The 23,511-nt window shown below is 38.5% G+C and overlaps 1 pseudogene and 1 gene segment (V, D, J or C); both read right to left on the minus strand.

Moving 5' to 3' along the window:
* The window catches only part of LOC129676423 (immunoglobulin kappa variable 4-1-like), a 23,985-nt pseudogene extending 9,664 nt beyond the window's left edge, over positions 1–14,321 (minus strand).
* A 3,767-nt stretch (positions 14,322–18,088) lies between these two features.
* Positions 18,089–22,677, minus strand: LOC129676424 (immunoglobulin kappa variable 4-1-like). The segment is given in 3 exon segments: positions 18,089–18,127; positions 22,092–22,408; positions 22,615–22,677. Coding segments are annotated over 3 exon segments (405 nt in total).
* Between the last annotated feature and the right edge of the window lie 834 nt (positions 22,678–23,511).

The following is a 23,511-nucleotide window of genomic DNA, read 5'->3' on the forward strand; positions in this document are numbered from 1 at the left end:
TCCTTATCGGCGAGGGCTGCGCGCGACAACCATGTTTTTTCATTCCCTCTAGACACATAATCATATTCATGTCCCCTCCCCAAAACTATTACAGGTTTCCATTCTGCCATCCTTATAATTCCTTATAGTAAATGGGTTGTTCAAGTTCTACAGTTTTTTTCCACAGCCTCCTGTCTCCCAGCTGCATTTGTTCCCTTTTCCAAAACATTGAGGAAATTTCACTTTAACAAAGCATTATTTACCATATCTCTGGGAGTCTTTACTTTCCAATTTTGTTTAAAAAAACATATCTTTTAACGTATGATTAGCTCTTTCTACAATTGCCTGTCTTGTAGGATTGTATTGTATAGTAGTGATGAGCTTTATATTATAATATGCCATGAATTGCTTCATCTTCCTGGACACATATGCAGAGGCATTATCAGCCTTAATTTGTGTAGGTATCCCCATAACTGCCAATATTCTCAACAAATGTGTAATTACACAATCAGCCTTTTCAGAACTTAGAGCAGTTGCCCATTGGAACCTTTAATATGCCCAATGAGTTTCCCTGCATCCACGAGAGAATCAGAGGTTTGGATATCAGGAAGGCACAGTTTCAGGCGAATGACAATCAGAGACCACACTGGAGAGTTATTCTACTCCTGCAATTTTACTGAAGTCAGGCTAATAATTTTATAGTAATTACATAGGGAAACACCTTAAAGTTGGCATACTTCCCAGAACATTTAGATTTTTACCAAGAATACAAAGTTTACATTTTAACTCAAAAATGTAGCCAAACATAAAACAATGCCCACAGAAATCTTGGCCAGAGAACTTTTTCAACAAAGCAAACAAAGGAAAAGAAACCTCAAACTGCAGTTTCATTATTGCTAACCAATGAAGAGGAAAGTCAGGAGCTAAGTCAGATGCCTGCCAAAGTCTTTCTCTGTATCAAAATCTAAGTACACCTTTGTTAACCATCCTCCCATATTTCTTGCTAAATATTTACGATCTTCCCTAGAAACAAGACACTAAAGGGGGGCAAGCTTGAGCCAGCTGTACTTCTCATGCTCTTTTTTCCTAAAAAGGAGCCCATTATTTTTTCATTATTCTTATAATGCTTTTAATATTAAATCTAATTAATTACTTCTCTTAAAATTACTTTTTTTCATTCTATTTTTGTTAAAGCTTTTAGTAATCTATCAAAAATATATTTTCCTGAATAGTTAATTGTGCTATTCCAAGAATCATAGAGAAAGATAAAAAAACACATTAATCCAGCTCCACAACCGCGATCAAAAAAGCGTAGAGACCCTAGAATACGTTTTTTTAACTTATGTGGTCGGGGGGACGTGCCATTGACCTCCAGGGAGTGTATTTCTGAAGAAAGCATATCTCCCGTCTAGTAGCACAATCTATTGATATGTTACACTGACGACACTGAAGTGGGTGTAGCACCTTTCCCCCCAAATTCTGCAAAATGAAAAATATCCATCAGCCAGATTTCATTTGTTTTGGTACACCTGGAGTTAATTTCTGGTGCTAATGGAGTGTGGTTATACAGAGAGCATGTAGGACACTTTTTCATTGTTTCCTTGGCTTGCTTCCTAGTGCTAGAAAATCTTTTCTTTAAATCTTTACTGATAACAAGGTGTTTTTCATGAAAATTTCAGGCTTTTTATACATTTCCCATTAGTAATTGATCAATTCCCTGATTTCGTCATGCTCATGGACCTGGTATGAGACGAATGTGACCAATACATAATGGATAGTTTGTACCCCAGATGGCATGTTGCAATTGCATAAAAAACAATGTCAATTTTGAGTTATCAGGAATAAATTCATCAGTTTCTTCATGCGAAACAAGTCTCTCTACATATCGAGAGTCAGTAGTGATATTAAGGCATTCAGGAAAATCTAATAATACTATAAGAATTGCATATGATTTTGATTTTTGAACTGAAGAATATGCGCTTTTCATCACCTTGACTATTTTGTCTGATTTATAACCTGCCATTCCCATCTTTTTCACATCTTTATAGAACATTGGTGCCTCTGGAATTGGTGTTCCCTTAACAATATGAGTAAGAATCCAAACAGTTGATTTTATTAATGGTATATGTTTATTTTTAGGATATTTGTTGTTAATTTTTCCCAAATAATTCCTAAAGCTCTTTGGCTACCTATACAGTGATCAATCACAATGACATATACTCAGTATTAGTAAGAGGAACTACAGTTTGAGCCGGGGGTCCATTTCTGACAATTGTCTTAGTGTTATTCTACCTTTTATAATTAATTCAGAAATCATTTCTATGTATGTCTTCAATTTTTTTTACTTTGTTTATGTGCTAAGAAAATCTGTTCCAGGGTCCAGAAAATGGCAGTTACTAGTATGCACCATATCTGAACAGCACAGGGTCTGAAACTCTGAAATTAGTGAGTGGAAGGGCAGCTAAAGCTGAAACATCAACATTGAGGGTTTCTGGACAGGAGGGGACAACCTGTGAACTGAGACAGTTTGGATCCAGTCAGCCATGGCCACCTCTGGGGACTGAGAGTAGCAAATATTAAATGCCCCTGTACTTCTCCTTTTCCCAAGCACAGGCCTCCCCACTTGGCAGAAACAGCACTGGTTGCCACAAGCAGGAGCCTTGACACTCAGTGACTCTAAAGGCAGGGCAGGGCTAACCCAAGTAGGAGCCTCAATGCTCTATGACTGAGACAAGAGAGGTGGCCACCCTAAGTAAGGGTCCCCCTACCTCACAGACAAACAGTGGACACCACTGACCTGATAGATATCGTAAACTCTCATTTGCCCCTGTAGACACAAATCTGAGATTAGAGAACAGGGGGAACACATGTGTTTTCTGATTGGGCCTGCTTGCCAGTGAGTATGCCTTCAAGTGTGTGCCTGCAGAGCCCCAGATCCAGGATCCCTCTACTCTAGCAGCCTGGCAGGTGATAAATCCCTCCCACACCCCCACTGTGGGCAACATAGGGATCCTTGGGACAGTGTTCTCAACATTGAAGCCCCTGTTCTGTGGGTCTCCTGGCTGAGTCCAAGCAACCACTTTCTGGAGCCCAGACGTTTCTGAATACCAGGACAGTAGGATAAGCCTGTAGGCCACTCAGGTATTCAGGAACCTGCATGTGGGTATTGCACCTGAAAACAGTGCCAACATCTTTGCATCCACCAGCACTTAAGCTTTATCATCCCAGAGGACATCTCTCATCTACCTGAAGAATACTCCAGACACCAGAGACAGACAGACACAATCGGAAGTACACAGTACAAGAACAAACAATGACAGGTATGGATAAGCTGATAGGTAGAGGTGGGCAAAAGAACATATCCAACAAAAATCATGACATCATGGCTTCACCAGCAACCCCAAAAATCAATCGATATGCTAATTCATCAGAAACATAGGAAAATAATATCAATTCTATGATCATCAAGCTATTACAGGCACATAAATAGGAAACAAACAATCTCTCAAAGAAATACAGGCAGATACAGCCAAAAAAAAAAAAAAAAAAAGCACAAGTAGAGGCATAAGTAGTGGCATAAAGATAGGGAGGGAACAAAAAAAAAATAAAGGCCATCATGAAAAGACAGGAATCACAATCAAACAGATGAAAGAAATGGTGCAAGACATGAAAACAGAATTAGAATCAATAAAAAAAAAAAAAAACACAAACAGAGAAAACCCTGGAGCTGGAGAACTTAGAGAAATGACCAGTAACCACAAAGTTTAGCACCACAAACACAATACAAGAGCTGGAAGAGAGAATCTCAGGTGCTGAATATACAAATGCAGAAATTGATACATCTCTAAAAGAAAAACAAAATTAGAAAAGTTCCAAACAGAAACTATCCAAGAAATCAAGGACACCATGAAAAGACAAAATCTAAGAATAGTAGGAATAGATGAAAAAGAAGATTCCAGGCTTTAAGGTCCAGAAAATATTTTCAAGAATATCATAGAAAATTTTCCCAACTTAAAAAAAGAGATGTCAATAAACATAAAACAGGCCTACAGAACTGCAAATAGATTAAACCAGAAAAGAAAATACTCAGATCACATCATAGACAAAACACTAAATCTACAGAACAAAGAAAATATATTAAAAGCAGCAAGGGAAAAAGGCCAAGTAACATATAAAGGTAGACCTATCAGAATCACACAAGACTTCTCAACAGAAACTATGAAAGCCAGAAGGGCCTGGACAGATGTCATGCAGACTTGAAGGGACCACAGTTGTCAACCCTGACTACTATACCCAGCAAAATTTTCAGTCAACATAGAAGGAAAACAAAGTATTCTATGACAAAACTAAACTTAAACAATATCTAGACAGCAACCCAGCCCAAAAGAAGATACTAGAAGGAAAACTCCAATTCAATGAAATCAACTACAGCCAAGAAAACACAGGGAATAGATAACTTCACAACAAAAAATAAAAAAAAATAAGACAAGTATAGAAACACAGCAACACCTTCAACTCCACAATGAAAGGAACTAACATTCATTGGTCACTATTATCTACCAACATCAATGGACTCAACCCTCCAATAAAAAGATAGAGACTAACAAATTGGTTTCAGAAACAGATCCAACATTCTACTGTCTCCATGAAACATACCTCTGCAACAAATTTAAATACTACCTCAGAGTAAAAGGCTGGAAAAATGTTTTTTTCAAGCAAATGGACACAGAAAAAAAAAGCTGGAGTAGCTATTCTAATATCTAATAAAATAGACTTTCAACCAAAATTAATAAAAAAATATGAGGAGGGACACTTCTTTCTCATCAAAGGAAAAATTTACTATGAGGACATCAAAATTCTGAACAACTATGCTCCAAATAAAAGACCACCGGCATTTATAAATGAAACACTATTGAAGCTTAAATCACACATTAATCCTAACACATTAATAGTGGGATCCACTCTCACCAAGGGACAGATCATCTAGACAGAAGCCAAAATTGGAACAATGCCACTTATTGAGGTCCTAAAGCAAATGGTCCTAGTAGATGTCTACAGAACTTTGCCCTCAAACTCAAGTATACCTTCTTTTCAGTATGTTATGAAACCTTCTCAAATATTGACCGTATAGTCAGAAACAAAGCAAGTCTCAACAGATACAAGAAGATCGAAATAATCTTTGTATCCTCGTAGACATCCATGGCCTAAAACTAGACCTCAACAACAGAAATAACAAAAAGCTTTCATAAACATGGAAACAACAACAGCTGGATCAGGGAATAAATGACAAAGAAATTAGAGATTTCCTAAAATTCAATGAAAATGAAGTCACAACATACACAAACTTATGGGACACACTGAATGTAGTGCTAAGAAGTTCATAGTGCTATGTGCCTCCAGAAAGAACTTTAAGACATCTCATCCAAGTAAATTAATGGCACATCTAAAAGTTTAGAAAAGAAGAAGAAGAAGAAGAAGAAGAAGAAGAAGAAGAAGAAGAAGAAGAAGAAGAAGAAGAAGAAGAAGAAGAAGACACACACAAGAGGAGTAGGCAATTAGAAATAATCAAACTCAGAGCTGAAATCAATGAATTAGAAACAAAGAAAACAATTCAAAGAATCAGTGAGACCAAGAGCTGGTTCTTTGAGAAAATCATCAAGATAGACAAACCCTTAGCCAATCTATCTAAAGGGCAGAGAGAACCTATCCCAATCAGCAAAAGACGAAACGAAATGGGGAACATAACTACAGACACTGAGGAAATCCAAACAATCATTAGGTGTTACTACAAAAGCCTATATGAAAAAATTTGAAAATCTAAATGAAATTGACAATTTTATTGATAGATTACATTTGCCAAAATTAAATCAAGATCAGGTAAATGGATTAAAAATCCTATACCCCCAAGGAAATAGAATCAATCATCAAAAGCCTCCCTTCTAAAAATAGCCCAAGGCCAGATGGTTTCAGCAAAGAATTTTATCAGATCTTCAAAGAAGAGCTAACTCCAATTCTCTTCAAACTGTTACACAAAATAGAAACAAGGAATATTAACAAACTCATTCTATGAAGCCAAGTCACCTGGATATTTCAACCACACAGAGACCCAACCAAAAAGAGAACTTCAGAATCATCTGTCTTATTTACATTGATGCAAAAATATTTAATAAAATTCTTTCAAACCAAATCAAAGAATACATAAAAGATCTCATCCATGACCAAGTATGCTTTATCCCAGGTGTGCAGGGGTAGTTCAATACAGAAATCCATCAATGTCATCCAATATATAAAACTGAAGGATAAAGACCACATGATAATCTCCTTAGATGCTGAAAAAAGCATTTGACAAAATTCAACACCCATTCATGTTTAAAATGTTGGGGAGATCAGGGATACAAGGCATGTATCTAACATAATAAATACAATATACAGCAAGCTTATAGCCAAGATCAAACCAAACAGAGAGAAACTTAAATCAATCCCACTGGGAGCTTTTGTATTTGATTGTAGCCAGAATCTGCTTGTTCCCTTCAATAAGTAAGCACACCATTTCCTCAGAGTTAATGCACCTCTTATTTTGTGTTCAAAAGAATTTAACATCATATTTTCTTTGTAAATGACCAAATTTACCACAATTAATGGACGAGGTATTTTGATAACTGAGGCCTCTAGCTGTAACTTCTCCTATGTTATGGAGATGATGCACCTGAGTCACAACATCAGTTGTCTGTCTTATCCATTCATTTACTGGGGCTCCTCATGCTCTTAATGGTCTAAGTGCTCTCTTACATTAAGTATTTGCACTCTCATATGTCAAGATCATTATCAACACTTGCCTGGTTTCAGTGTCTGGTATGGCTCTATGTAGAGCTGAACTCAATCTCTGAAAGAAGTTGGAAAAGGCTTTCTTGGGGCCTTGAATTACCTTAGTAAATGAGTTGGTTGTTTTACCAGGCTCCATAACCATATCCTATGCTTTTAATGCTTCAACACCACATTGTTCAATTACTACATCATTAGATTGAATTTGTTTTGGTAAGTCAACCTAACAGCCTCAGCATGCAACTGATCCTTATTAACATTTATCCCCCATGTTATATTAGTTGTTCTATTTTCATGGCTTCATTTCTGAACCATGATAACCATTGTTACTAATGACCAGCTTCTAACACAGCTGACACCAATCTCTTCCAATCTTGGGGGATAAGTCTATTTTGGGTAGCCCACTTGCTTAACATTTGCTTAATAAAACATGAATGTATGCCATACTTTACAATGGTCTCTTTAAAAAGCTTAAAATGTATCATTTCTACTGGATGCCATGTCCTCTCACCATGTCACCACCATCATTAGCAATCATATGTTGCACAAAGCCTTGCAAACCTGATGGTGCTTGCATAGCTCCAAAGGGCTCCTCTGTTGGTGCACTTGGCTCAACAAAACCCCATTTGCCTTGCCTAAAGCTCTTTCAGGCTTCTGGCCTCATGCTGGTGCTATGGGTACCTGGTAGCAAAAGTGGGTGGAGCAGGGTGGGGCAGTAATCTGCCTTCCAGCCTAACTTGCTTTCCTCTTTCTTTCTGGGGAAAAATGTAATCTTAGATATCTGGCCTGAGCCCTTTTGTTTTCCTTCTATGGGCACTTCTTGCTTTCCCAGCACTTCAACCACTATTCACAAACTCTTTAGATACAGAGGCAGCTCTGAAATCTTTTCTAGCCCCAGAGAATTGAGTGAACCTTCTGAAATTTCAGCTTTCCTCCCAAACTTTTACCACAAAGAGTACATAGATTATGAAGCAAAACAAGAAAACCCCACTCTTGGGACAAGACATTGCTGACCCAGTGGCAGGAGCCACTATATTGCCAAACTCCTACAACAATACTGTCCATGTATCAAAACCTGACTGTTCTTCCACTACTTTAGAAGTAAAGTAAACCACATTGTACACCAACTGTTGACATTGATTTTTTAAACAAACTTTATTTTTTGGTTATAAAATGCTTTTACCTCCTTTCAAATTCCTCAACAAAGGGTAGGAGGGAAAAAAGGTAAGTGTGAAAACTGGGCATAGTGCTCTCTGCTTTTTTTTTCTGCTTAGTAGGGTCATAGGATTCTTTTGGGAGCAATACTAACACCAGTCCTCCAGAAATCCAGAAGTGCAGGTAACCAGAAAATCAGCAAACAGCAAGTGCAGCAGCAGGAAGAGCCAGCAGCAAGCAGTTCTCCTCCAAGCAGCCATGCTTTCTTCCTCTGGGCTCTCATATACATATACCCTTCAAAATCCTGAGAATTCACCTAATTCACTAATTCAACTGGCAAAGACAATGCTCCACACGAAACACTTAATAGGTATAGACAAACAACCCGCCAACTTGGAAGTTTAAGAAAAACATGCTTACATATCATAAATCAAAGCATCCACAATAGGTTTTTGTGTCAATGATCTATCCTTTGGTGAGAATGGTTGTTAAAATCTACCACTACCAATGTGTGAAGGTCCATATGTGACTTAAGCTATAGCAGTATTTGTTTTATAAATTGACTGGCCTTGTGTTTGAGGCATAAACATTAAAATTCGGAATGATATTATGGTGGGTTTGTACATTGATAAGTGTGTAGTATCCTTCTCTAATGGTTAGATTTGGTTTGGAGTGTAATTTGTGAGATATTAAAATATCTACTATATAGAGAGATAGAAATATATATATATATATATATATATATATATATATATTGCTATGTATAGTAGTCTGTGCTATTGTGAGATTACGCATAGTCTATATTTTTAATGGTATAGTTAACATCCATACATTGGAGTTTTATATTACAAACATTCTGAAGGGATGGTTTTGTAGATAAATGTTATTTAATTTGACTTTTTCATAGAATGTCTTATTTTCTCAATCTATAGAGATTAAAAAGCTTGCTGTACACAGTAATCTGACATGGCATCTCTGGTCTCTTAGATTCTGTAGCACATCTGCCTAGGCCTCTATAGCTTTTAATGTCTTCATTGAGAACTTAGGTGTGGTTCTAATAGATCTGCTTTTATATGTTACGTGGTCTTTTTTCCAGTGCAGTTTTTCTATTCTTTTCTTATTCTCTATGCTTAATGTTTGGATTATTATGTGCAGAAGGAATTATCCATCATGGTCAGGTCTAATTGATGTCCTGTATGTTTCTTTCTCCTTAATAGGCATCTCCTCTGGATTAGACAAAATTTTCTTCTATGATATTGTAGGAAACATTTTCTGAGCCTTTGCGATGAGTTTCTTCTCTTTCCTTTGTAACTATTTTTCTTAGGTTTGGTCTTTTCAAAGTGTCCTGGGTTTCCTAGATATTTCATATTAGAGATAGTATAGATTTAACATTTTTCTTTACTGATGTATGTAATTCTCCTTTTGTATCTTCAACCCCTAAGTTTCTGTCTTTCATCTCTTGTATTCCACTCGGGAAGATTGCCTCTGTACTCTTCATTTGAATTCCTATATTTTTCATTTCTAGCCTTTGATATGTTTGGGGTTTTAATGATTTTCTTTCTAATTTCAGGTCTGGAAGAGTTTTGTTCATTTCCTTAAAATATTCATATATTCTTAGATGTTTTTGAGAAATGCATACATATACTCCTTAAGGAACTTTACCATATTCATAAAACTGTTTGAAGGTCTTTAACATGTGCTTCAGCTATGATAGTCTTTTAAGGTCCTTCAGCTATGATGGGATATTAAGGGCCTGCTCTAGTAGGATACCTGGGCTCTAGTGGAGACATACTGTCCTGGCTGTTATTGATTGTACTTTTACATTGGCATCTTGGTGTTTGCATTTGGGATGGTTAAAAGACTAGGTGCTGATTTCTTGTCTTTGTTGAAATTTTATTCCTTGGTTTCTCTTTCATCTCTGGATTTTCAACTAGTGTCTTGGTCATGGATTGCCTATTCTCCTGACCTGTTCCAATGGTATGTTCACGGGAAATGACGACCAGTGTTGGAGGCTGTGTAACTTGGATCATTAGGAATAAGAAGATTGCAGAACAGGGGTTTGTAATTCTTGGGAACCAGGTCAAAGAGTCAACCATGTCTTTAGATACAGAGTTGGGAGTGAAACCATTGGGATTGTATGTCAGGAGCAGTTGGAGAAGTGTGGATCTGCCTTCATCCTACTTGTGATCTGGAAGGAGTAGCTCTTGGCTTAGCACAGGTTGTGTCTGTGAGAGTTGGAGTCTAACATAAAGCAACAAGTGAGGAGTTGGACAGGATGGTTTGTGGACTCTACAGGAGTAGTGGCAGGGGAAGGGGAGGCTCTAGCTGGTACTATGTTGCAGCACTAGGAACATGACTTGGGAACTGGGTCTGTGTAAACAGAGAAGAGAAGATCTGCTGGCAGCCTACCTGGATTTCTGGCAGATCAACTTCTGTATACAAATCCCTATTCATTAAATAATTTTATCTTTATACATACATTATATATGTGTATATATATATATATATATATATATATATTTCTTTTTTATTTTTTTATTCTTTAGTCATATATTACACCGGGAACTTCATTTTCCCTCTCTTCACTGCTTCCTTTCTCCTTCCCTCCTTCTCTTCTGCCCCAGATCATTTCCTCCTCCTTTCCTTTCAGTAAAGATTTGGCCTCCCAGGGATACCAACAGAAGACTGCATAACAAGTTACAATAAAACTAGGTAGAAATTCTTATGCCAAGACTAGACAAGGCAACCAAGTAAAAGAGGCCTAAAGGCAGGCAAAATAGTCAGACACATGAGGTGCAGAGCTAAACAGAAAATTTCAACACTTTAATATCAAATGGTGAGAAGCACTTAATGAAAGGTTCAGAGTCCTTAGTCACCAGGGAAAGGAAAGTTAAAACCTCTGAGTTTCCATTTTAAAATCAGAATAGCTAAGATAAAAATGCAAATCATGGCAGAAGCAGGAGAGGATATAGAGAAAGGGGAAAACTCTTCCATTCCTGGCAGGAGTGCAAAGTCATACAACCACTTTGGAAATCAATCTGGTACTTGAAAAAAAAAAAATGGGAACAGCTCTTTCTCAATATCCAACCATTCCACTCCTGGAAATATAACTAAACGATGTTCTTCCATACAGTAAGAACATTTGTATAACTCTGTTCAGAGGGGTTTTATGCATAATATCCAGAAACTGTAAACAACCCAGATGTTTGTCAATGGAAAAATGGATAAAGAACTGTAGTATATTTACTCAGTGGTATACTGCTCAGCTATTAAAAACAAGAAAATTAAATTTGTGGACAAATGGATGGAACTAGAAAACATCATCCTGAGTGAGGTAACCCAGACCCAGAAAGACTCACATGGTATGTGCTCACTTATAAATGGATTTTATCATATAGTACATGATAACCATACTACAATCCACAGACCAACAGAAGGTAAATAACAAGGAGGATGCACACGAGGATGCTTAAATCTCAGTCAGAAGGAGAAATACAACAGATAACAGAAGTGGTTAGAGAGGGGGGATAGGGCAAGAGAAGGAACAGAGAGTAATGAAGGTTGGTATCAGACCTCAGAAGAACAGGAGCAGGAGGCTAAGAGGGCTTGCAGAGAGAAGAGAAACCTTGGCTGAAGGCATCTCTGTGACAAGTTGCAGACTTCCCAGGATAGACTCCCGGGAGGATATGAGGGTGACTCTTGCTGAAATTCCTAGTAACATAAGTCATGGAGACTGAAGAGGCCATGTTCTAACCAGATGAGACTCCTAGTTGGGAAACACCAAAACACCCACAAAAACTTCTACCCAAAATTGATACTACTTACAAAGTAGGGGGACAAAAATAAAGCAGAGATTGACAGAATGTCCAACCAATGACTGGCCTCACCTGAGAAGTATTCCTTGGGATACAACCAAACCCTGTCTTTATTATCAGTTTTCTGCTAGGCTTGTAGACTGGATGCTGCCATAGCTCTTCTCTGAGTGGCTCCATCTATACCTGATGGAAACAGATGCATAGACCCTCAGCTAAACAGTGGGTGGAGTACAGGGAGTCCTGTGGAAAAGTGGGTTAAGAAAAGAAGGGGTGCAAGAACTCCAAAGAAGAACAACAGAGCCAAATAACCAGTGCCCACAGGGGCTTGTGGAGAATGAAGCACCAACCCAGGACCTTGCATGGACTAGAACTCAGTCCCCTACACAGATGAAGCCAAAGGGTGGCTCAGTCTTCATATGAGTTCCCTAGTAAAAGGAATGGGAGATGACTCTGACATGAACTCTGTTGCCTGCTTTTTAACCAAATTTCTCCTGGTGGGGCTACCTCTAGACCACAGGGGAAGATGATGTGTTCAGTCTGGATGTGACTTGATATGCTAGGGTTGGGATGTAGGGTGGTTTCCCTTTTAGAGGATTAGCAGAGGAGAGATAGGAGAAACAGGTAGGTAGTGTGGGACAAACGTGGGGAAGGACAGGGCTAGAGCTAGGATGTAAAATGAATAAATTAAAATAAATTAAAATTAAAAATAAAATAAAAAGAGACCATGGCTGTGGAGGTCATATGCCCTAAGAGCGAATGTACCATTGTTGTTTTTCTAAATGGGCATGACATCAAACTGTTTTGTAACCTTTATATTTATCTTCATAGAATGGTGCTATTATTAGCATTCATTCTAGAAGCTTATTTTGGCCGTAGACATTGGCTAAAGCAGAAGCTCACAACTCTTCAAAGTACTGAGCCTATGTGAATGTGTAGTGCTCCTTCATTAATGGGATGTCTCCCTCCCCACAAGTCAGGGACTTCATAGAAGAAGATACAAAATGAACACAATGACCATAATTGTGAAGGAGTTCTGTGTGACAGTGACTTTTCAGAATGACATGGCCCTTGAACTCATGAACATACTGCCACGATGGATACTTGCATCAGACTTGCGGCATCAAGATTTCTTCAAGCAAGGAGAAATGGCAGATATTAGCCTTAACCTTCACTGAATGTCTCTGAGTTACCTCATCAGGATGATCTCCTCTAGTTCCATCCATTCACCTGCAATTGCATGATTTCCTTGTTTTTAATTGCCGAGTAGTATTCCATTATATAAATGTACTCCAATTTCTGTATCCATGCCTCGGTTGTGGTACATGTAGGGTGTTCCCAGATTTTGATATTATGAATAAAGCTACTATGAACATAGTTGAGCAAATGTCCTTTGATGTTTGAGCATCTTGCGAGTTTATGCTCAGGAGTGATATACATGGATCTTGATGTAACAAGATCCTGTTCCTGCTATTCTAAGAAAGCTCCAAATGGCAAAGAAGAGTTGCAAAGAAGATGTACAAGGTAACATTCCCATCAGCAATGCAGACAGGTTCCCCTTTCTCTGCAACTTCTCCAACAATGTTGCAATTTCATGTAATGTATTCTAATACCAAAATATTTAAGAGACAATGAACCTAAAATTTTGTACTGGGCTCTGCAAACATTTTCATTATTTTTTAAACACACCTGCTGTCACACAGAAGAGGGAAGTGTGCAGGCCCAGGGCTGTGTGTGCTGCAGGCAGCTGGTGAGACTCTCAAGGAGGTTTGTGTTGGAGGCTGAAACACTATGGGAGGATATTGATAATGCTGCTGACAGTAATAAAAGGCCAGGTTCAGCCTGCACACTGCTGATGCTGAGAGTGAAGTCTGTCCCAGATCCACTGCCTGTGAAGCGATCAGGGACCCCCATGTACCGAGTGGATGCCAAGTAGATCAGCAGCTTAGGGGGTTGCCCTGGTTTCTTCTGGTACCAGGCTAAGTAGTTCTTTTGATTTCCAGTGTTTAAAACACTCTGACTGGACCTGCAGCTGATGGTGACCTTCTCTCCTGCTGACACAGCCAGGGAGGATGGAGACTGAGTCATCACGATGTCCCCTCTGCTACCTGCAATAATGAGTAGGCAGTGAACATGCACACATACACACACATAGATTTTTATATGATTATTGAAATGTAATATTTATTCCCAGCTGTCAGGATGTAGAGGCTTGAGGTTGTCTGTGAGTTCAAGGCCAGTATGATTAACAAAGCAAGTCCAAAGAGCCAGGGGTCAGTTACACAGAACAAGCCTGTCTTAAACACCAAAAAAAAAAAAAAAAAAAGAAAAAGAAAAAAGAAAGAAAGATAGAGAGAGAAATTTAAGAAATTTATCATTTAAATGCCTGTATCATAATGTCAGTGAATTATTAGGTAAGAAATGCTACACCCTGTTACACGCTGTATATTTCTTTCATACAAAGATATGACTCTGAAATTATAAAACACTTTTAAATGTCTCACCAGACACCCAGAGCAGCAACAACATGAAGACCTGGGTCTGTGTCTCCATCTTGCTCCCCCAGCCTGTCTGATGTTGCTCAGTTCACAGGGATAAGGCCTGGTTTATAAACTCTGAGCCGCTGGGCTGTACTGGAAAAGCCCATGCAAAGCAGTCAGCAAATACAAAGCGCACGCCTGGGCAGTGCGTGCCTGTGAGAGAGGGTGGAGACAAGCAACAGCGAAAAATACCATCACAGAGAGTGTTAGCATCACTGAAGTGAGCAGTTTGCAGCTCTCGAGCAGAAATGTACCAGGTGCTTGAAAACCAGCTTTGGCTTAAAATCCAAGACATTTTTAAAGCAGTTGAGTTTTGCAGAAACTTTAGGAGACTTATCACAGATTGACAGTTCTGTGGAAATGATGTGTTCAAGATATCACAACAACAACAAAAGAAACATATAATAGGGAAACATGCAATAAAAGAAATTTAAGGCTTGAGGTGAAGAATGAGCAAATTGAGAAAAGAGGAAATGTAGGCTAAATTTGTTCATTGTCTCCTCTCCACAAAGCCACTCATACTGAGGACAATGAACAGTGGCTCAGACATGTGGGCTTCTGTTTCCAGGCTACACTTGGAGACCTCAAGAATTCATGCTTTGAAAATTCTAAGAGATTTAATTTAATCCTGTGACCAGAGAAACTATAATCACACAGCAAATGTAAACTCAGCAGAAATTTAAATATATTTTCGCCAAAATTTTGAGGAATTGAAAGAAGGCTCTAAAATTGAGAGAATGAAAGAAACCAGATTTTTCATGAAATCATCCCTGTATACCAACACTGCCTAGAGTGATTAATTCCAGAAACTCATATTCTAGGGTAATTTAAAAGTTTGCAGTAATTACACTGGCTTGTGATGGTCTTGCCTCTATAGTAAATAGATTTAAAAAATCTCTACAAAATCAGCAGCAACCTTTTTAAAATCTAGCAATAATTTTATAACGATCAATTAAACATAACATGAGAGAATGTTTACCATCTAAAGAAAAAAAGTTTGAATATGAATGAAAATCAATAACAATAACATGAATAAAAGGCTTTGAAAGACTCAGATTATGAAGTAACGTATAGATCCAGTGATATATACAAAGTACAGAAAATAAATGAAATATTATGACAAGGAGTGAAGATTCACATATATACACTCAGAGCTGGGGAGACAGAAGCAGGAGGATTATGAGTTTGAGCCCAGCCTTGGGTTCCAATCAAGTCCTAGTCCAGATAATCAATGTAGAGACACAACCCCTAAAAATTGTGCCTGTCTCTTTGTTAGAGATGGGGCACATGTCCATTTCCCCTTCTCACCACTGGGACCCGATTAACTTAGACCTGTACTAGACCTCTGTATGCTGCCACAGTCTCTGTGAGTCCATATGTGCACTGGTCCTGCTGTTTCTGGAAGACACTGTTTTCCTAATGTGATCCCACGCCTCTAGCTCTCCAAATCTTTCTACCTCCTTATCCCTTAGGATCCCTGAGACCTCAGGTAAGGGGTTTAACGAAGACACTCCATTTAGGACAGAATTCTACAAGGTCTCTCACTCTTTCTATTCTGTCTACTTCTAAGTCTCTATATTAGTTCCCATTTACTGCAGGAAGAAGCTTCTCTTGGGAGGGACAGCCAAGAATGTGATCTATGGGTATAAAAGAATGCCATTATAAACCATTTCTTTGCTGTGTTCCTTTAGCAAAACTGTGCTATCTGGGTTTTCCCAAGGCCCATGGCCTCTCTAGTCTCAGGTTATTGACCACCTGAGCAGTGTCTTGCATGGGCTCCAAATCTTGGAGTGGGCCTTAAATCTAATTAGAATAAAATTGGGTAGTCCCAAAATAATTCTAGACCTCAGGGTTTATAACTGGGTTGGTGGTTACTTTTCTCTTGTAGAATTCAGAGTATCTTTCACAATGAACAGTAGCCAGAAGGGGTTCAGGCTCTAGTGAGGCACCACTACAATTCCTCAATGTTCCGTGAGATTATGTGGTAAGGAAATAGGAAGGTAAGAGAGAGAACAAAGGAAGATTTAGCTTGCACTAAATGACTCATTTGAGGGGTCATATAGAACCCTACTTCAGCACATACTTCTTACCATATATATGTATATGAAAATATCTAAATGGAATCAACAAATAAAAACAGAGACAAAACCTTACCTAGACATCTTTCTTATCCATGTGAAACCTCTACTGCCAGGAATGGGTGACTTTAAATGAGTTGTTGGCCAGAGGGTCCCTTTGTAATCTCCCAGGCAACTCTGGCTATTGGTTGCCACCTGCCAATTGATGGTTGGCTCTAGTTGCTGAAAAGACTTGCTTCTTGTTGTTACAGACTGAGGGGAGCCAAGGCCTTTGAGTACATGCACACACACACACACACACACACACACACACACACGCACACACACATAACCTTGTTCTTTTGGCACTGTCATAAGATGGTATGGCTGTGTGTACTCTGTATTCTCCAAAGATCTCAGACATTGTCCATGGCTTCTGCAGACTCCTTCACACAACATGGATATTATGTCTACTGCTCTTCCATCAAAAAAGTAAATGATAGCCATATCACTTTCCTCACTACATGGGCTTCTTCCTTTTGTCTAGCTCTCTCACTTCACCCACCAGCAGATTTGCATATTGTTGCCTGAGTCTCCCTTGCAAGTGTGAGATAAAAGTTCAGCTGCAGTCTTGCTTTAACTCATCTGGAATCCTTAGTTCAGCTTCTCAAAATGAGGCTTTATACTCAGTTCCTAGGGTTGCTGATGCTGTGGAACCTTGGCCTCCCTCTTGCTAGAGGTAGGAAATGAGGTGCATAGGCACATTTGGGGAGCTGTGGGACACTGCTGCTGCCCAAGTGTGTTTAGTTCAAATACAGATGTGCATGTGAATTTAGACCTGTATCTTGATATATCTGACAAGAAGCAGCTGGGCTCTGATGAAGATGGTCACACAGAAGGATAAGATGATATGAGAAGATCCTAGAACAGTGGTTCTCAGCCTTCCTAATGTCGGAATATGTGCATGTGGGAAGACATGCATGGAGAAAGAACAGAATTTCCATATTTTCCTAATGCCCCTAAGCACATTTCTGGCATTTTCTGCAGTATGTTTAAGTGTAGTAGAAATCTCAGCATTGTTGACTACATATTCACAATACCTATCTACTCTGATATATGTTGAAGTTGTGCGACACAGCATAAAATCAAATATGAGACAAGGTGAAATTCTTTTGTAAAAATGAGTAAGCACACCCATGTCATTCACATGATGATTTTCTTTCATCTTAAATGAATTATGAAATTATACAATATAAAATGCATTAAAATAATATTCTAATGATTTATACACTAATGTTTGTCTTCTAAACCAAGCTTATATACCTATATGCATGATGTTGCATTGAACATTTCACAGGTGACATCGCACTTCCACCATCCAAGCCAGGCATGTGCTACAGATACTACTAATCTATACATTTCAAAAGTGGACCCTAGGGACTTGAGAGCCTCCATGGCAATGTGTCAAGAAACATGCATATTTCCTTCACAAAATCAGCAGATTGGAGGCAGGGGTGTTCATCATTTATTATGGTGGAAAAGGCACACAACCTCCTCATACAGTGCTTTAACCTAAAATGAAAATATCTCTTCTTAGAGGTCCAACTGCCATCATGTCTTTGGAATATCATGTAATACTTTCTGAACTTTGTGAAAGAAATAAAAATAGATCAACAAGTTACAGATGAGTCTATGCCCTGTGGGAAAGACAGTTTCATTCAGGCTAAGCCTTAATGGTGCCTTCATCTAAACCATCCTCTGCCTGAAAATATGGAGCAGAAGAGCATACATTGTCCATTCTCTTCTAAATGAACAGACATGAATAAAGGTAAGGAAAGTTTCAGGATGTCAAAATCATGTGCTCTTCTAAAGATGGCTAGGACTCTTAGATGGTGTTTTGGGGCTGGCTGATTTTTCTCTTTTTTGACAGTGAGATGGAAACTAAAGCAAATCCATAAAAATCATTTCATCTGATAACTAATAAAAAGGAAATCATAAAAGCAACTATAAATGACAGCAAGACTATGCAGTCAAAGCAATCAGCATATGTTTCTTGAGGAGTCCCAGCTCCTGGGGACCTCAATGTGGAGGATGCTTAAAGGACATGGAACTACCATATAATTCATGTACTCCTGCACTAGGCATGAGCTTGAGCAAATATAAACCAGCACAACATAGATATATACCCATACCCATATTTATTGCTGCACTACTTACAGTAGTGTGCACTGAATCAACAAAATGTGTATCAACAAATGAATACATAGCAGAAGAAGGTGCAATGTGCAAAGACATTTACTCAGAGATAATAAAAATGGGAACCACATAATGTGTTAAATTTTTTGACTCAATATATAGAGAAAAAACTCAGTGCACATTTGAATTAGAACTTATTTTTTCTGTGTTTGGGGATAGAGTTCAGCCACCTTCTTCTGGACCTGGCTGATTAGTTGTAGTCTTAAAATCTTCCACATCCTTGATGATTTTCTTAATGCATGCTCTGTCAGCAAGTGTTCAAACCATTGGACAGAAAGATCAGGCTTCTACCCATGACAGCATGAGTGGTTGAATCAGGACTTTCTCAGAGTTTCAGCCTTTTGACTAAGTTTTAAGTGAGACTCTTTTGCAAAATGAAAAGAAAAAGAAAAAAAAAGTTTGTATCAACATCCTTACTGGTCTTATTAGAAGATTTTTTTGGATGTCGACATGCAGAAAAATGAAAATAGATCCATATTTATCACCCTGCACAAAACTAAAGTCTAAGTGGATCAAAGACCTCAACATAAAACCAGATACTGTAAATCAGTTAGAAGAAAAAGCGGGGAAGAGCCTAGAACTCATTGGCACAGGAGACAACTTCCTGAACTGAACAACAACAGCACAGGCCTAAAGAGCAACAATCAGTAAACGGGACCTCATTAAACTGAAAAGCTTCTGTAAAGCAAAAGACACTCGTCAGAACAAAATGACAGCCTACAGATTGAGAAAGGATCTTCACCAACCCAACAACTGACAGAGGGCTGATATCTGGAATATATAAAGAACTAAAGAAGTTGAAAGGCAATAATTCAAGCAACTCAATTAAAAAATGGGGTATGGAGCTAAACAGAATTCTCTGTAGAAGAATATAGAATGGCAGAGAAACACATAAGGAGATGTTTAACATCCCTAGTCATCAGAGAGATGCAAACCAAAAGGACCCTGAGATTTCACCTTACACCAATCAGAATGGCTAAGATCAAAAACTCAAGAGACAAAGCATGCTAGAGAGGCTGTGGAGAAAGGAGAACCCTCCTCCATTGCTTGTGGGAATGTAAACTGGTACAACCACTATGGAAATAAATCTGGCGCTATCTTAGACAATTAGGAATAGTGCTTCCTCAAGACCCAGCTTTACCACTCCTAGGCAAATATCCAAAAGATGTTCAAGTACACAACAAGGACATTTTCTCAACCATGTTTGTAGCAGCTTTATTTGTAATAGCCAGAACCTGGAAACAACCCAGATGTCCATCAATTGAAGAATGGATGCAGAAATTGTGGTACACTTACACAATGGAATACTACTCAGCTATTAAAAACAAGGAAATCATGAATTTTGCAGGCAAATGGTGAGATCGAGAAAAAATCATCCTGAGTGAGGTATCCCAGCAGCAGAAAGAGACACATCGCATATACTCACTTATAAGTGGTATTAGATATATAAGATAGAATAAACATATTAAAATCTGCTCACCTAAGGAAGATAAAGAAGAAAGAGGACCACGGGTAAGATGATCAATCCTCATTTGAAAGACAAAGGGGATGGACATTGGAAGTAGGAGAAAACAAGTAATAGGACAGTAGCCTAAAGTACCTGAAAGACTACCGAGCAGTGTATCAAAGCAGATGCTGAGACCCATAACCAAGCCTTCAGCAGAATGTAGGGAATCATATGAAGGAAGGAGGAATTAGTATAACCTAGAGGGGACTGGGAGCCCCACAAGGTCTAAAAATATCTGGACACAGGGGTCTTCTCTGGGACTATTTATCCAACCAAGGACCATGCACAGATATAATCTACAACCCCTGCTCAGACATAGACCATGGTAGCTCAGTATCCAAGTGGGTTCCATATTAAGGGGGACAGGAATTGTTTCTGACATGAACTCAATATCTGGCTCATTGAGCTTCCCCTACCCCCCTCCCCCCGCTGAGGGAGGAGCAGCCTTGCTAAGCCACAGATAAGGACATTACAACCATCCTAAGGATACCTGATAAGCTAGGGCCAGATGGAAGGAGAGGAGGACACCCTCTCTCAGTGGACTCAGGAGGGGGCAGAGAGATGAGGGAGGGAGGGGAGGATTGGGAGGGAAAGAGGGAGAGGGCTACAACTGGGATACAAGTGAATGTATAAAATTATTTAAAAATAAAAAATATTGAAAAATATTTTCTTGAGTATGCAAATGAGAATGCAGTTTTGATAATACCTTGACTGTGGACTATGAGAGCCCGAGGTAAGGATCCAGACATACCCTGCTATTGCATCAGCACATATTTGACCTTCTATGCCTTTTCTGTGCAGGTTTTTTTAAAAAATAAAATTTGAACACAAAAGTGTGGGGTGTATGCATTGTAATTTTGTTGACTCATTTCATGTATTGCTTTCTTTATCAGTTCATCATTGGTTTATATTCTATACTATCACACATAAAAAAAGAGCTCTCAGAGCTTGGTTTGACACCCATTCTCTTGGTAGATTTACCTCCATCTCTCAGCATGTGTATGTAATTACACAGTTGGTGTGTTTCTTGGGAAAAGCAACAACTGGGTACAATTTTAGCCTAGTCCAACAGTATGTGCATCTGTATTTCTTAGTTTCACATAAGGTTATTAAGAAATGTTTTTAATTTCTATTATCTGGGGGGTCTTGTTAGACTAAATTATTGTTTGTTTGTTTCCTTTTCCCTTGCTCCTCAACTATATTGGAGTTTTCTGTTTTGCAGAGTTGGACTAGATACTCATGTTATTTCTTGCTAAACATTTCCATCTATTCCAGTTATTATATCAATAATTTTTTTGTGCTCTCGAAATTCAGACACCCTTTCCTCTTTCCATATGTAAAGTATTTTTATGGTATCTTCTGTAGTGCTGTCTTCATGGTCACGGTCATTTCCTTAGTTTGTGATTTTCTTGTAATGTCCTTATTAGTACCTCAATTTAAACTTAATTTTTTCTAGACATAGTTAACTTATTTGGCAATTATCTACTATCAGGATCTATTATCATGCACTATGAAAGAAGGTAGGAAGCAAGGAAGGAAGGAAAGAAAAAAGGAAGGAAATTATTCTATAATCTAGAAAAACCAAGATGTGCACACTTTCATAAAGTCTCCAAATTTTAATAAAGTTTTCCATCATCATCACTATGTTGGATATTAGGACTCAAACGCTGTAAAAATATAAGTCTCTGAAATTCAAGCAACAGAGTTTGTAGTCATGTGTTACAGAAGGAATACCAAGATAATAACAAGTTCTTTTGTTGCATTTTCATATAAAGTTTTCTCAAACTAAAAGACATCATAATTGTTGAACCCATAAATTTGTACTGAGCTCTACAACCTTTTTCATCATGTTTTCAGGCACACCTGCTATCACACAGAAGGGGAAGTGTGCAGGGCCAGGGCTGTGTGTGGTGCAGGCAGCTGTTGAGACTCTCAAGGAGGTTTGTGTTGGAGGCTGAAGCACTGTGGGAGGGATGTAACCCTGCAGACAGTAATAAACTGCCAGGTCTTCAGCCTGCACACTGCTGATGCTGAGAGTGAACTCTGTCCCAGATCCACTGCCTGTGAAGCGATCAGGGACCCCAGTGTCCCGAGTGGATGCATAGTAGATCAGCCGCTTAGGGGACTGCCCTGGTTTCTGCTGGTACCAGTCCAAGTAGTTCTTTTGGTCTTTGCTGTATAAAAGACTCTTACTGGACCTGCAGCTGATGGTGACTTTCTCTCCTGTTGACACAGCCAGGGAGGATGGAGACTGAGTCATCACGATGTCTGCACAGGCACCTGCAATCAGTGTTACACAATAAACATGCATATAGACACAAACACAGACTATAAAAACAGATGAAATTTGCCATTTAACTTCTTTGTACTATCATGTTGTCAAAGAATTATTATGTAAAAAGTAATGCGTCTAGCACAGCCTAATTTTTTTTTATTTATTTAAAATGAAGTTAACTGCAAAGATTATAAAGTTTTGAGTTTCTCACCAGACACCCAAAGCAACAGGGATATGAAAACCTGGGTCTGTGACTTCATCTTGCTCCCCCTGCTGTCTGATGCAGTTCAGTTCTCACTGCAGAGGCTGGTTTATATATTCTCAGCATCTGGGCTGAGCTGTAGCAGTATTTGTATTTGCAAAGCAGTTAGCAAATACAAAAGCAAATGCCTGTACAGTATCTGTGAATGTAGCTGGTGTCAAACAAAAGTCAAAAATACTATTACAGGGAATGTGACCAATCACTGAAAAAGATTACCCTACAGCTCTCAAACAGGAAAGTATTAGGTGCTCTAATAACAGACCTGGGTTAAAATCCAAGACATATTTAAATCAATTGACTTCTGTAGAAACATAGGTCGAGCTATACCAGATTAACACTCTTAGGGAATGATATGTTCAAGTACATCACAACACAACAAAAGAAACAGGGTAAGAAAGCATGCCATAAAAGAAAGAAAGGGTGGAGGGGAAAAAAGAGAATTGAGGCTAAACGTGTTCAATAATACATATTTTAAAAGCCACTGTTATCGTGAAGGCAGAGAACAGGGCTTCAGACATTTGCGCCATTGTTTCTTAAATAAACAACAAACTAAGATTCAAAGAGCAGCCAAGAATTCACTCTGTGGTTATCATGGCAGACATTAACTTAAGACTGGTATCAGAAGAACTTTAATTTCAAAGCAAAAGAAACCCAGCAAAAACAACATGTATCCTCCCCACAACTTCAGGAAATTGAAAGAGGGGTCTAAATCTGGAGAAATGAAATCAGAAAAAATAGATTTTTCATGAACTCTTTTCTGTACACCAACTCTGCCATGAGTTTTGTTTGTCTATTACAAATTTAATTATATTTTTATTAATTACAGTTTATTCACTTTGTTTCCCA

This window comes from Psammomys obesus, unplaced genomic scaffold (genome assembly GCF_907164565.1).
Source record: "Psammomys obesus unplaced genomic scaffold, mPsaObe1.curated_primary_1811, whole genome shotgun sequence".
NCBI classification, from domain to species: Eukaryota; Metazoa; Chordata; class Mammalia; order Rodentia; family Muridae; genus Psammomys; species Psammomys obesus.